Below are 16121 nucleotides of genomic sequence, written 5' to 3'. Positions count from 1 at the left end.
ATAGAGTCAAGACATTGACAAGGTTAGAAATAATGATTTGTATTTGAAATAAGATTTTTTTTACATCAAACTTTGCTTTCGTCAAAGAATCCTCCATTTGCAGCAATTACAGCATTGCAGACCTTTGGCATTCTAGCTGTTAATTTGTTGAGGTAATCTGGAGAAATTGCACCCCACGCTTCCAGAAGCAGCTCCCACAAGTTGGATTGGTTGGATGGGCACTTCTTTGAGCAGATTGAGTTTCTGGAGCATCACATTTGTGGGGTCAATTAAACGCTCAAAATGGCCAGAAAAAGAGAACTTTCATCTGAAACTCGACAGTCTATTCTTGTTCTTAGAAATGAAGGCTATTCCATGCGAGAAATTGCTAAGAAATTGAAGATTTCCTACACCGGTGTGTACTACTCCCTTCAGAGGACAGCACAAACAGGCTCTAACAGGTACTATTTAATGAAGATGCCAGTTGGGGACCTGTGAGGCGTCTGTTTCTCAAACTAGAGACTCTAATGTACTTATCTTCTTGCTCAGTTGTGCAACGCGGCCTCCCACTTCTTTTTCTACTCTGGTTAGAGCCTGTTTGTGCTGTCCTCTGAAGGGAGTAGTACACACCGGTGTAGGAAATCTTCAATTTCTTAGCAATTTCTCGCATGGAATAGCCTTCATTTCTAAGAACAAGAATTGACCCCACAAATGTGATGCTCCAGAAACTCAATCTGCTCAAAGAAGTGCCCATCCAACCAATCCAACTTGTGGGAGCTGCTTCTGGAAGCGTGGGGTGCAATTTCTCCAGATTACCTCAACAAATTAACAGCTAGAATGCCAAAGGTCTGCAATGCTGTAATTGCTGCAAATGGAGGATTCTTTGACGAAAGCAAAGTTTGATGTAAAAAAAATCTTATTTCAAATACAAATCATTATTTCTAACCTTGTCAATGTCTTGACTCTATTTTCTATTCATTTCACAACATATGGTGGTGAATAAGTGTGACTTTTCATGGAAAACACAAAATTGTTTGGGTGATCCCAAACTTTTGAACGGTAGTGTATATATATATATATATATATATATATATATATATATATATATATATATATTAAAAAAAAAGTCCCCCAGTGGAACCACATTAGGTATTTCAGGTCCTTCTGCAGTGAGTTCCAGGCAGAAGGTGCAGAGTAAGAAAATGCCTTTTTGCCAAGCTTAGTATGGACCGTTCAGACCGACAGTGTCGAGTAATTCCGGTGTGGGGAGATGGCGGCATGGATTCACGTTTGCAGCAGCCTCACACAGTACCATCCATGCAGTGTCTTCATTTGATGGCTGGGAGAGCTGGTGCTGGATCGGAAGCGAGGCAGGCAAAGCTAACTGCTAGCCTATGCAGACTGACAGTTCCAATGACACTGAGGGCGGTCTGGCGGCAGCCTCGACTGGTGTTGACTGTGGTGTTTTTGGTGTCATCGTGTGGACTGCAGGGAGGTGTGTCGAGGATGTCTGGCTGGGAGAGCTGGCACTGGATCGGCTGGAGGAGCCTGGTCTGCTGCATCTGGTGGGCCCAAGGACCACGGCCCTTGTCTGGAGCTGCGCCAAAGAGGAAAAACCGAGGGTGGTCTGACAGGGCGCGGAAGCAGGGCAGGCTAAGCTAACTGCTAGCTCATGCAGACCAGCAGCAAGGAGCTGCAAATCCACCTACAAGATGAGACTAACGTCTCAAAGTACCTTAGTGAGGAAGGATGCACATGGCTGTTTAACCCACCCCACTCTTCCTATATGGGGGGAGTGTGGGAAAGAATGATCGGGGTTTCAAGACGGATCCTTGACTCCATGCTTTCTCAGGTTAGCCCTTTGCATCTCACTCATGAAGTGCTTTCAATCCTTATGGCCGAGGTTACTGCAATAACAAAGGCAAGACCTCTCGCACCCATCTCGACTGATGCAGACTCACTTCTTCTGACTCCAGCGATGATCCTGACACAGAAGGTCTGATTGCTCTTCCTCCTCCAGCATCCTTTGAGAATGCAGATCTGTATCATCAGCAACGGATACGAGTCCAGCACTTGGCAAATGCTTTTTGGGAGAGATGGAGGCGATAATATCTCTCTACTCTTCAAAGCCAAACAAATGGTAAGATAGTCAGCCCAATGTCAAGGAAAGAGACTTGGTACTGCTCAGAGAAACTCAGGTGAAAAGAAACCAGTGGCCCATGGCTCTCATCACCAAGGCTCACACTGACAGCAATGGGTATAGGTCAGGAGGCTTGAGCTAAAGGTCACCAAAGGGGGGACTGTTAAGACCTTCCTCAGGCCAGTAACTGAAGTAGTAGTAGTTATGTCTCTCTAAGCCTCTACCATTGACAGTTCCTTGCCTTATTGTCTTCAGCCCATTGGACTTTACTAAGAAATTGATAGTTGCATTGTGTTCAATATCAGGCGGGAAGTTGAGCCTTGGAGAAGCTTTGTTTGTAAGTTCATATTACATGTTTCATCTTCATGGATAGGGATTGATGCATATTTTGTTTTATTTCATATTTCTGGAGATTTATAGATAATTAACTAAAACCCTTTTTGCCACGTGTAGTGCAGTCATCTGTGTAATGATGTAGTACCAAGCAAGTACTTATATTTCTACATTATTTTTACTTGCATTAAGAACAATTGCTTGTGTATTTACTTTCAGTTTCACAGTTTCTAGAAAAGCACTGTAAGAAAGCAAGTTGACAAAGATAAACAAGTAAACAGCCCTCAACTTTACTTCCACATCTGAGTCATCATTTAACCCTTTCAGTGCCTAGCACATCTGTTTTGCTATCTATCACTTTGTGTAGTTTGTCTACATGGTGATGCTGGTCATGTGGCTCGGTTCCTGGGCTGTTCTGGTGGCGTCTGGACACTGCTTGGCGTCCTCCTCATCATATTCTTCATATATTTTATAGTTCCATTATAATTCTGTTATCCTCTTTCAATGTTGTGTTGTGTAAATTGTGTAAACACAACATCATTGTATGTTGTCCGTCTTGGGAGAGAGCTCCTCCTCTGTTGCTCTCCCTGAGGTTTCTCCCAATGTTTTCTCCCTGTTAAAGGTTTTTTTTTGGGAGTTGTTGGTTATCCGATACGAGGATCTAAGGACAGGATGTTGTGTTGCTGTAAAGCCCACTGAGGCAAATTTGTAATTTATGATATTGGGCTATACAAAGAAAACTGACTTGACTCTAGGGCTCGAGTTACCATACTGGCACGGCGATATTCAACTGTGTCATCGGCATGTAAATGCAGAGACGCATTAGGTTAATCCAGGTCCAGGTCATTTATAAAAATGGTGAATAGTGTCGGCCCCAAAACTGAATCCTGAGGCACACCCTTGTGGACACCAAACATATTTGACCTGAAACCTTAATACTCATGTAAAATTAGTCTAGATTCAAGTTCTACTACTCAGACATGTTTAAAATAATAATAATAATGCTCTTTACTGGATCTGATGGCAAGAGATTAAACCCCCCCCCCCACACACACACACACACACACACAGCTTCAACTATGGCAACTATTTGTCAGAGTCAATCTCTCTCAATCAGCCGATTGACAAAGAAAATCAATCATAAATACACATCTACCTGAAGCAGCTTGACACAAGCTGCATGGACCTTCCTCTGGGCCAGTGGACGGTTAGCCACAGTCTGTCTTTGACGGTGGGGTCAACCCCGGCTCCTCTTCTCTTTAGGTAAGGAAGCTTCAGGGTCATCACACCTGATGGATTAGAGGACAGGAATCAACACAAAGACTCGTCTACCATTTTGACACTACTTTTTTGCTTTTGGACCAAAGACACACACACACACACACACACCTTATGATTCGTAATGACCCTACGTAACTAATGCTGTTGCCAGTACTGTGGCTATGTTTATTTCTAGCAGCGCTACCAATAAAAAAGAAGAAAAAACAATGAAACACCAGTTAAAAGGGTGGTTAAAATGGTGGGATTGTGGTTAAAACGGGGTCTTGGTAAGAATGGCTGTGGTTGTGATGAAATAAACTGGATGTGATGACAGTCGGCTGACGTCTCACCTTTGCCCGTTGTTGTGGTCCATATCCTCATGGTCTGGTCTTTGCTCCCGGATGCCAGATAGCAGCCCTTCTTTTCCTCCCGCTCCTCTCCTTCACTGACTCCATTCTCGGCTGAAGTATTAGCCAAGATGGAAAAAAAACAAAACAAAATCAACCAGACCATTTAAAATAACACCACCATTTTGTCCTCACATTTGTCTTCTAGACATTCAGATCAGGTTCGATCGGTCAGCATGGTGTGACGCAAACTGGTGAGCAAGAAACTTTAACCACAGAAAATATCCATCCTGCTGAAGTGTCCATGAGCAAGACACTGTTGGAAAACGTTCTACAGTTTGTCCAAATTATTTTGACTTGGTCAGCAGTTGAAAAAATCTTTCTAAGGCACTGTTCAATATAAACCATGTAGGTGACTTCCCCTCTGGCATATGGAACAGGTGTATGGTGAGTTGTATGACAGGTTGGACACTAGGGAAGGAGGAAAGGACTTGTACCGATTGGCTAGACAGAGGGACCGAGCTGGGAAGGATGTGCAGCAGGTTAGGGTGATGAAGGATAGAGATGGAAATGTGCTGACAAGCGAGGAGAGTGTGCTGAGAAGGTGGAAGGAGTAGTTTGAAGGGCTGATGAATGAAGAAAATGAGAGAGAGAGAAGGTTGGATGATGTGGGGATAGTGAATCAGGAAGTGCAGTGGATTAGCAAGGAGGAAGTGAGGGCAGCTATGAAGAGGATGAAGAGTGGAAAGGCAGTTGGTCTTGTATCACACACTCGCGCATCATGCAGTGCAATCACATTTTCACTTCCACTTCAGCACCTTTCTCTAGTAGAAGTATCAGTAGCCCAGCAGCAGCACTCACATCGTGGACCAACAATGCCATCTGATACGGCCAAACATTTAATTAAGCTAATTAAACATTGGATAATATCTAGGTTTGTATTTTAGAGCCTATCGCTTGCTCTGCCACATCCAACACGTTACTTCCTTCTTCCTTCCTTTCTGTGGCAGACTCAACCCATCTCCCACGTGGCTGTCTTTATATCTGAACACCTGGCGGGCACGGCTGACCCCACAGACGCCAATCAAAAATGGATGGTGCTGTACTGGGTGGACTGTGTTGTACTGGGTGGATGGTGCTGTACTAGGTGGACTGTGTTGTAATGGGAGGACTGTGTTGTAATGGGAGGACTGTGTTGTACTGGGTGGATGGTGCTGTACTGGGTGGACTGTGTTGTACTGGGTGGATGGTGCTGTACTGGGTGGACTGTGTTGTACTGGGTGAACTGTGTTGTAATGGGTGGACTGTGTTGTACTGGGTGGATGGTGCTGTACTGGGTGGACTGTGTTGTACTGGGTGGATGGTGTTCTTGGCTATTTTGCTTTGTTCTCTCTGTTTTTGTGTGTTTTCGGTGGTGTTGTTTTTGGACATTTCTTTAGGTTTTGGATGTGCGTTTTTGTTTTTGTGTTGCACTGCTGTGGGGTACGGGAAACTGGATCTTGTTTCTTTTGTGTACATACTAGTACATAAGATGAAATGACAAATCAATTGTTCCCAGTTCTTGATCCCTAAACGTGTAAAATACAACATTTACAGCAGAACCAGCAGTGCCGGCATGTCAGAGCGGGGCAGAAGACCCACCCTTGCTGTCAGAAGACCCACCCTTGCTGTCAGAAGACCCACCCTTGCTGGCAGAAGACCCACCCTTGCTGGCAGAAGACCCACCCTTGCTGGCAGAAGACCCACCCTTGCTGTCAGAAGATCCACCCTTGCTGTCAGAAGACCCACCCTTGCTGTCAGAAGATCCACCCTTGCTGGCAGAAGACCCACCCTTGCTGTCAGAAGATCCACCCTTGCTGTCAGAAGATCCACCCTTGCTGTCAGAAGACCCACCCTTGCTGTCAGAAGATCCACCCTTGCTGTCAGAAGATCCACCCTTGCTGTCAGAAGACCCACCCTTGCTGTCAGAAGACCCACCCTTGCTGGCAGAAGACCCACCCTTGCTGGCAGAAGACCCACCCTTGCTGGCAGAAGACCCACCCTTGCTGTCAGAAGATCCACCCTTGCTGTCAGAAGACCCACCCTTGCTGTCAGAAGATCCACCCTTGCTGGCAGAAGACCCACCCTTGCTGTCAGAAGATCCACCCTTGCTGTCAGAAGATCCACCCTTGCTGTCAGAAGACCCACCCTTGCTGTCAGAAGATCCACCCTTGCTGTCAGAAGATCCACCCTTGCTGTCAGAAGACCCACCCTTGCTGTCAGAAGATCCACCCTTGCTGTCAGAAGACCCACCCTTGCTGTCAGAAGATCCACCCTTGCTGGCAGAAGACCCACCCTTGCTGTCAGAAGATCCACCCTTGCTGTCAGAAGACCCACCCTTGCTGTCAGAAGATCCACCCTTGCTGGCAGAAGACCCACCCTTGCTGTCAGAAGATCCACCCTTGCTGTCAGAAGACCCACCCTTGCCGTCAGAAGACCTACCCTTGCTGTCAGAAGACCCACCCTTGCTGTCAGAAGACCTACCCTTGCTGCCAGAAGACCCACCCTTGCTGTGAGAAGACCCACCCTTGCTGTCAGAAGACCCACCCTTGCTGTCAGAAGACCCACCCTTGCTGTCAGAAGACCTACCCTTGCTGTCAGAAGACCCACCCTTGCTGTCAGAAGACCCACCCTTGCTGTCAGAAGACCCACCCTTGCTGTCAGAAGACCCACCCTTGCTGTGAGAAGACCCACCCTTGCTGTCAGAAGACCTATCCTTGCTGTCAGAAGATCCACCCTTGCTGGCAGAAGACCCACCCTTGCTGTTAGAAGACCCACCCTTGCTGTCAGAAGACCCACCCTTGCTGTCAGAAGACCCACCCTTGCTGTGAGAAGACCCACCCTTGCTGTGAGAAGACCTACCCTTGCTGTCAGAAGACCCACCCTTGCTGTCAGAAGACCCACCCTTGCTGTCAGAAGACCCACCGTTGCTGTCAGAAGACCCACCCTTGCTGTCAGAAGACCCACCCTTGCTGTCAGAAGACCCACCCTTGCTGTCAGAAGACCCACCCTTGCTGTCAGAAGACCCACCCTTGCTGTGAGAAGACCCACCCTTGCTGTCAGAAGACCCACCCTTGCTGTCAGAAGATCCACCCTTGCTGGCAGAAGACCCACCCTTGCTGTCAGAAGACCTACCCTTGCTGTCAGAAGACCCACCCTTGCTGTCAGAAGACCCACCCTTGCTGTCAGAAGACCCACCCTTGCTGGCAGAAGACCCACCCTTGCTGGCAGAAGACCCACCCTTGCTGTGAGAAGACCCACTCTTGCTGTGAGAAGACCTACCCTTGCTGTCAGAAGACCCACCCTTGCTGTTAGAAGACCCACCCTTGCTGTCAGAAGACCCACCCTTGCTGTCAGAAGATCCACCCTTGCTGTCAGAAGACCTACCCTTGCTGTCAGAAGACCCACCCTTGCTGTCAGAAGACCCACCCTTGCTGTCAGAAGACCTACCCTTGCTGTCATCAGGTCTGCTGTAGAGCCCGTCCTCACCGGCTGTGGGAGCCCAGGTCAGCGAGTGGATCTCATCATCATGACCCCGGAGCCGATGCACCACCTCTCCTTTCTTGCTCACATCAATCAGCACGATCATCCCATCTTTGTACCTTGGAGAGACGAGGGTTACCGTCAGCTGGGAGAGGAGCAGCGACACTCAGAGCACAGTACTGCTGAGAGTCTGTGTCAGCCATGTTTCCACCAAACCACTTGTATGCACGTTATGAAGTATCGCAGCAGAAAAGTGGGATGGAAACAGAAGTATTTTATAACGTTTCCTCCATTCTGAAATAACATGCAGTAAACGTTAACAAACGGCGGTGGAAACACAAACACACGGTCACCGCCTTGAGTTTCCGTCAGTGCCGGAGCTGAAATAACGACGTCCCACAGAAAAACTACAATGACTACAACAAAGGACGCCATGATGCAACGGCGTCCGTCTACGTGATGCACATGCAACGTGTGTCCTCCGCTGACCGCCACATGAACGCATACATTTTAGTTTTTCAACGCCGTATCAGATGTGACTGTAAAACTGATCATTTAATACCGAGGTCACGAAGCCCCTCCTCCGACCAGCGTAATCTGGCCGTGTTCAGCACGGCCATTAAAACGGTACCGGAAATCCAGAAACGAGCATGGCTTCCACCGCACGGCAAACTGTGTGCTAACAGGAACGTCTTTGGAATGGCTCCTTTTTTCTTTTTTTAAGGATTCCCCCCTTTTCTCCCCAGTTGAACTTGGCCAATTACCCCACTCTTCAGAGCTGTGCCGGACTCTGCTCCACCCCCTCTGCTGATCCGGGGAGGGCTGCAGACTACCACATGCCTCCTCCCATACATGCGGAGTCACCAGCCGCTTCTTTTCACCTGACAGTGAGGAGTTTCACCAGGGGGACGTAGCGCGTGGGAGGATCACGCTATCCCCCCCGCCCCGAACAGGTGCCCCTGACCGACCAGAGGAGGCGCTAGTGCAGTGACCCGGACACATACTCACATCCGACTTCCCACCCACAGACACGGCCAATTGTGTCTGTAGGGACGCCCGACCAAGCCGGAGGTAACACGGGGATTTGAACCGGCGATCCCTATGTTGGTAGGCAACGGAATAGACCACCACGCTACCGACACGCCCTTTGGAACGGTTTCTACCCACACTAGAACCGCTGCACTGCTGTGGCAAAAAACAAAAACAAAAAACAAACAAACAAAAGAAAACATTTAGTTTGAACCAGTTCCATTCATCAGCTGCTGTCGACATTTCCCATCTGCACCTCTGACAAGTCAAAGAGAGACGACGGGCTGGGAAGCCCTGGTTCAGATGAAGACAGAGAAGACGGGCTGGGAAGCCCTGGTTCAGATGAAGAAAGAGAAGACGGGCTGGGAAGCCCTGGTTCTGGTGAAAAGAGAGAAGACGGGCTGGGAAGCCCTGGTTCTGGTGAAGACAGAGAAGACGGGCTAGGAAGCCCTGGTTCTGGTGAAAACAGAAGAGATGGGCTTGGAAGCCCTGGTTCAGATGAAAACAGAGAAGACGGGCTGGGAAGCCCTGGTTCAGATGAAGACAGAAAAGACGGGCTGGGAAGTCCTGGTTCTGGTGAAAACAGTGAAGATGGGCTGGGAAGCCCTGGTTCAGATGAAGACAGAGAAGACGGGCTGGGAAACTGGTTCAGATGATGACAGAGAAGACGGGCTGGGAAACTGGTTCAGATGATGACAGAGAAGACGGGCTTGGAAGCCCTGGTTCTGGTGAAGACAGAGAAGACGGGCTGGGAAGCCCTGGTTCAGATGAAGACAGAGAAGACGTGCTGGGAAGCCCTGGTTCAGACGAAGACAGAGAAGACGGGCTGGGAAGCCCTGGTTCAGATGATGACAGAGAGGACGTGCTGGGAAGCCCTGGTTCAGATGAAGACAGAGAAGACGGGCTGGGAAGCCCTGGTTCAGATGAAGACAGAGAAGACGGGCTGGGAAGTCCTGGTTCTGGTGAAGACAGAGAAGACGGGCTGGGAAGCCCTGGTTCAGATGGAGATAGGCTGGGAAGCCCTGGTTATGATGAAAACAGAGGAGACGGGCTGGGAATCCCTGGTTCTGATGAAGAAAGAGAAGACGGGCTGGGAAGCCCTGGTTCAGAGAAAAACAGAGAAGACGGGCTGGGAAGCCCTGGTTCTGGTGAAAACAGAGAAGACGGGCTAGGAAGCCCTGGTTCTGGTGAAAACAGAAGAGATGGGCTTGGAAGCCCTGGTTCAGATGAAAACAGAGAAGACAGGCTGGGAAGGCCTGGTTCAGATGAAGACAGAGAAGACGGGCTGGAAAGCCCTGGTTCAGATGAAGACAGGGAAGACGGGCTGGGAAGCCCTGGTTCAGATGAAGACAAAGAAGACGTGCTGGGAAGCCCTGGTTCTGGTGAAGACAGAGAAGACGGGCTGGGAAGCCCTGGTTCAGATGAAGACAGGGATGACGGGCTAGGAAGCCCTGGTTCAGATGAAGACAGAGAAGACGAGCTGGGAAGCCCTGGTTCTGGTGAAAAAAGAGATGACGGGCTGGGAAGCCCTGGTTCTGGTGAAGACAGAGAAGACGGGCTAGGAAGCCCTGGTTCAGATGAAAACAGAGAAGACAGGCTGGGAAGGCCTGGTTCAGATGAAGACAGAGAAGACGGGCTGGGAAGCCCTGGTTCTGGTGAAGACAGAGAAGACGGGCTGGGAAGCCCTGGTTCAGATGGAGATAGGCTGGGAAGCCCTGGTTATGATGAAAACAGAGGAGACGGGCTGGGAATCCCTGGTTCTGATGAAGAAAGAGAAGACGGGCTGGGAAGCCCTGGTTCTGGTGAAAAGAGAGAAGACGGGCTGGGAAGCCCTGGTTCTGGTGAAGACAGAGAAGACGGGCTAGGAAGCCCTGGTTCTGGTGAAAACAGAAGAGATGGGCTTGGAAGCCCTGGTTCAGATGAAAACAGAGAAGACAGGCTGGGAAGGCCTGGTTCAGATGAAGACAAAGAAGACGTGCTGGGAAGCCCTGGTTCTGGTGAAGACAGAGAAGACGGGCTGGGAAGCCCTGGTTCAGATGAAGACAGGGATGACGGGCTAGGAAGCCCTGGTTCAGATAAAGACAGAGAAGACGGGCTGGGAAGCCCTGGTTCTGATGAAGACAGAGAACACGGGCTGGGAAGCCCTAGTTCTGATGCAAACAGAGAAGACGGGCTGGAAAGCCCTGGTTCTGGTGAAGACATAGAAGACGGCCGGGTAAGCCCTGGTTCTGGTGAAAACAGTGAAGACGGGCTGGGAAGCCCTGGTTCTGATGAAGACAGAGGAGACGGGCTGGGAAGCCCTGGTTCAGATGAAGACAGGGAAGACGGGCTGGGAAGCCCTGGTTCAGATGAAGACAGAGAAGACGGGCTGGGAAGCCCTGGTTCAGATGAAGACAGAGAAGACGGGCTGGGAAGCCCTGGTTCTGATGAAGACAGAGGAGACGGGCTGGGAAGCCCTGGTTCTGGTGAAGACAACGAAGACGGAGGGGGAAGCCCTGGTTTAGGTGAAGACAGAGAAGACGGACTGGGAAGCCCTGGTTCTGTTGAAGACAGAGAAGACGCAGGGGGAAGCCCTGGTTTAGGTGAAAACAGAGGAGATGGGCTGGGAAGCCCTGGTTCTGGTGAAGACAGAGAAGATGGGCTGGGAAGCCCTGGTTTAGGTGAAAACAGAGGAGATGGGCTGGGAAGCCCTGGTTCTGGTGAAGACAGAGGAGATGGGCTGGGAAGCCCTGGTTCTGGTGAAGACAGAGGAGACGGGCTGGGGAGCCCTGGTTCAGGTGAAGACAGATGAGACGGGCTGGGGAGCCCTGGTTCAGGTGAAAACAGAGGAGATGGGCTGGGAAGCCCTGGTTCTGGTGAAGACAGAGGAGATGGGCTGGGAAGCCCTGGTTCTGATGAAGAAAGAGAAGACGGGCTGGGAAGCCCTGGTTCTGGTGAAGACAGAGGAGACGGGCTGGGAAGCCCTGGTTCTGGTGAGTGAGTGTTTCTGTCCATGTGTTCTTACCCCACAGCCACCAAGCTCCAGATGTGTGGCGAGCAGGACAGGGAGAAGATGGTCCTGGGCTCTGGGAAGAAGCTGGCCGTGTCCCCCGTGTGGTACCAGTGACAGACCACGACGCCCTTCTCGTCCCCGGACACCACCAGGCCTTTATCTACCGGGGACCAGTGCACCGCTGTGATGGTGTTCTGTTGAATGAACCAGTAAAACACAAGGTCCTCCAGTTAACACTGATGGAACCTTCATACCAGTCTACTTCAGGATCAGTATGCAAGGCCGAGGGCCCTTCTGGCCCAGTCAGGCAGCCTCCTCTGTTTCAGCATTAACTCTGAGGTACCGTCCAGAAACAGAGACTGCCATTCAACATGTGCAGGCCCTGCCTGAGGCCCCCGGGGGCCTGATCATAATAACCCCGTCTTTTCAGGACCCCTGGGCCATGTGTCAAATACTACAAAGGTAGAACGAGTAGGATTTCCCTAAACATCAGTGCATAGACTCATACAAAACCAATAACACAACAACAACAACAATAATAATTATTAGTATTATTATAAATGGCATTTATATAGCGCTTTTCTAGCTGCAACAGTCACTCAAAGCACTTTACAATCAATGACTGCCTCACACACACACACACACACCCACACACACACACACACACACACACCCACACCCACACACACACACACACACACTAGTATCAACCACACAAGGTAGCGCCCAGCTCATAGCAGGCAGTTAGGGGTTAGGTGTTTTGCTCAAAGACACCGCGACAGCAAGAAGGTCCCGGGTTCAAACCCCGGGGTCGTCCAACCTTGCGGGCTGTCCCCTGCATGAAGCTTGCACGACCTCTCAATCATCAGTTCTGAGCCAGCAGACGTGTGTGGCGGTGTGTTGTGCGGCGGTGTGTTTTGTTGTGCGGCGGTGTGTTGTGCGGCGGTGTGTTGTGTTGTCCGGCGGTGTGTTGTGTGGCAGTATGTTGTCCGGCGGTGTGTTGTGTGGCGGTGCGTTGTGAGGCAGTGTGTTGTGCGGCGGTGTGTTGTGTGGCGCTGTGTTGTGTGGCGGTGCGTTGTGAGGCGGTGTGTTGTGCGGCGGTGTGTTGTGCGGCGGTGTGTTGTGTGGCGCTGTGTTGTGTGGCGGTGTGTTGTCCGGCGGTGTGTTGTGCGGCGGTGTGTTGTGAGACGGTGTGTTGTCCGGCGGTGTGTTGTGCGGCGGTGTGTTGTCCGGCGGTGTGTTGTCCGGCGGTGTGTTGTGCGGCGGTGTGTTGTGCGGCGGTGTGTTGTGCGGCGGTGTGTTGTGCGGCGGTGTGTTGTGTGGAGGTGTGTTGTGCGGCGGTGTGTTGTGCGGCGGTGTGTTGTGAGGCGGTGTGTTGTGTGGCGGTGTGTTGTGCGGCGGTGTGTTGTGAGGCGGTGTGTTGTGTGGCGGTGTGTTGTGTGGCGGTGTGTTGTGCGGCGGTGTGTTGTGCGGCAGTGTGTTGTGAGGCGGTGTGTTGTGCGGCGGTGTGTTGTGAGGCGGTGTGTTGTGTGGCGGTGTGTGTCTCTGCAGAGACCCCGTCCTCCGCCTGGTCTTATGTGTCTTACTTTGCTGTGTACGGGACGTTTGTGGGCGTTAACCTTTGGGCGGCGGGACTCTATGAAAGCGTAGCGACCAGGGACCAGATCAAGATCACATAGGCCCGCATGCAAGAGGAAGCTAGTAGGACAATGGCGGACACAGCAGCACAAAGACCCCATAGCGAGGTGAGCCGCCAGGCGGACCCGGCTCGTGATCTGGGCTGGCTTCACCCGCCAGCCAGCACCGAAGCAGACGAAGGGGATGAGGAGCGACGAGGACTCGGCCCATACTCTGGAATGTGCTCTGGCAACGACGGCCAGGGGGCGTGTCCTTGAGCCGGGGAGGAGGGGCCAACTCTGAATGTTGTGTTTACACACCGCAACCGCCAAATCCTACTCGTTCCACCTTAAATATGACAATCACTAGGAACGTTCCACCTTAAATATAACGACAATCACTAGGAACGTTCCACCTTAAATATAATGACAATCACTAGGAACGTTCCACCTTAAATATAATGACAATCACTAGGAACGTTCCACCTTAAATATAATGACAATCACTAGGAACTGTACACAACTTTTCCTAGTGATTATCATTATATTTAAGTTGTGTAAAGTTCTTAGTGATGGTCACTGTACACAAATATAATGACAATCGCTAGGAACTGTACACAACTGCTAATATAATGACAATCGCTAGGAACTGTACACAACTGCTAATATATATGTCAACATCAGATCGGCTTGCCTATGCAAAAATACAAAAGCACAGAATCAAACCAAAACTAGTTTACAAACAATGCGGTATCAAACCTATCAGACCTAATTTTAACTAAAGGATTCTTGTTATTATTAAGTTAGACAACAAAACTGGATCACAATATTACAATTTCTGAATTCCATCCTGATTCAGTACCCATGACAGACAATAAATGGTGTTAATTACTGGCCCGCCCTACTTCTCAACAAAGAATTCAAAGTGAAGATGCCACTTGCCTGGTGAAACGTATGCTCCTTTAAAACCACCTTTTCATCAGAGTCCCAGAACTTAACTGTGCCATCATCAGAGGAACTGACACACATGTGACTCTGGCCCTCATGATGGCAGAAGGAAAAACCCGACACCCGTCCTCTGTGACCCACCAGCTCACCTGAGACAACAGGAATACAATCGTTATGCCAGTGCATTGTTTATAAGGGTGGGGTACCTGCAGTCACTGTATTGTTTATAAGGGTGGGGGTACCTGCAGTCACTGTATTGTTTATAAGGGTGGGGTACCTGCAGTCACTGTATTGTTTATAAGGGTGGGGTACCTGCAGTCACTGTATTGTTTATAAGGGTGGGGTACCTGCAGTCACTGTATTGTTTATAAGGGTGGGGTACCTGCAGCCACTGTATTGTTTATAAGGGTGGGGTACCTGCAGTCACTGTATTGTTTATAAGGGTGGGGACACCTGCAGTCACTGTATTGTTTATAAAGGTGGGGGTACCTGCAGTCACTGTATTGTTTATAAAGGTGGGGGTACCTGCAGTCACTGTATTGTTTATAAGGGTGGGGACACCTGCAGTCACTGTATTGTTTATAAGGGTGGGGTACCTGCAGTCACTGTATTGTTTATAAGGGTGGGGGTACCTGCAGTCACTGTATTGTTTATAAGGGTGGGGTACCTGCAGTCACTGTATTGTTTATAAGGGTGGGGTACCTGCAGTCACTGTATTGTTTATAAGGGTGGGGTACCTGCAGTCACTGTATTGTTTATAAGGGTGGGGTACCTGCAGCCACTGTATTGTTTATAAGGGTGGGGTACCTGCAGTCACTGTATTGTTTATAAGGGTGGGGACACCTGCAGTCACTGTATTGTTTATAAAGGTGGGGGTACCTGCAGTCACTGTATTGTTTATAAAGGTGGGGGTACCTGCAGTCACTGTATTGTTTATAAGGGTGGGGACACCTGCAGTCACTGTATTGTTTATAAGGGTGGGGACACCTGCAGTCACTGTATTGTTTATAAGGGTGGGGACACCGGCAGTCACTGTATTGTTTATAAGGGTGGGGACACCTGCAGTCACTGTATTGCTTATAAGGGTGGGGATACCTGCAGTCACTCTATTTTTTATAAGGGTGGGGGTACCTGCAGTCACTGTATTGTTTATAAGGGTGGGACACCTGCAGTCACTGTATTGTTTATAAGGGTGGGGGTACCTGCAGTCACTGTATTGTTTATAAGGGTGGGGTACCTGCAGTCACTGTATTGTTTATAAGGGTGGGACACCTGCAGTCACTGTATTGCTTATAAGGGTGGGGACACCTGCAGTCACTGTATTGTTTATAAGGGTGGGGTACCTGCAGTCACTGTATTGTTTATAAGGGTGGGGACACCTGCAGTCACTGTATTGCTTATAAGGGTGGGGTACCTGCAGTCACTGTATTGTTTATAAGGGTGGGGACACCTGCAGTCACTGTATTGCTTATAAGGGTGGGGACACCTGCAGTCACTGCATTGTTTATAAGGGTGGGGACACCTGCAGTCACTGTATGGTTTATAAGGGTGGGGACACCTGCAGTCACTGCATTGTTTATAAGGGTGGGGACACCTGCAGTCACTGCATTGTTTATAAGGGTGGGGACACCTGCAGTCACTGTATTGTTTATAAGGGTGGGGGTACCTGCAGTCACTGCATTGTTTATAAGGGTGGGGACTACTGCAGTCACTGTATTGTTTATAAGGGTGGGGTACCTGCAGTCACTGTATTGTTTATAAGGGTGGGGACACCTGCAGTCACTGTATTGCTTATAAGGGTGGGGGTACCTGCAGTCACTGTATTGTTTATAAGGGTGGGGACACCTGCAGTCACTGTATTGCTTATAAGGGTGGGGACACCTGCAGTCACTGTATTGTTTATAAGGGTGGGGGTACCTGCAGTCACTGTATTGTTTATAAGGGTGGGGGTACCT

At 49.7% G+C, this 16121-nt stretch overlaps 1 protein-coding gene across 1 annotated transcript in view; it reads right to left on the bottom strand.

The window, feature by feature from the left end:
• gemin5 (gem (nuclear organelle) associated protein 5) overlaps nucleotides 1-16121 on the bottom strand; it is an 85038-nt gene that overhangs the window by 65367 nt on the left and 3550 nt on the right. The window contains exons 2-6 of the mRNA XM_056284489.1: nucleotides 14161-14315; nucleotides 11615-11796; nucleotides 7549-7700; nucleotides 4063-4173; nucleotides 3609-3741 (exon numbers count right to left, since the gene is read on the bottom strand). Of these exons, the coding sequence (XP_056140464.1) occupies nucleotides 3609-3741; nucleotides 4063-4173; nucleotides 7549-7700; nucleotides 11615-11796; nucleotides 14161-14315 (733 nt within the window). The remainder of the gene's footprint in view (nucleotides 1-3608; nucleotides 3742-4062; nucleotides 4174-7548; nucleotides 7701-11614; nucleotides 11797-14160; nucleotides 14316-16121) is intronic.

This window comes from Lampris incognitus, chromosome 8 (assembly GCF_029633865.1).
Source record: "Lampris incognitus isolate fLamInc1 chromosome 8, fLamInc1.hap2, whole genome shotgun sequence".
In the NCBI taxonomy this organism is placed as follows: Eukaryota; Metazoa; Chordata; class Actinopteri; order Lampriformes; family Lampridae; genus Lampris; species Lampris incognitus.
This window is presented reverse-complemented; position numbering and strand designations above follow the sequence as displayed.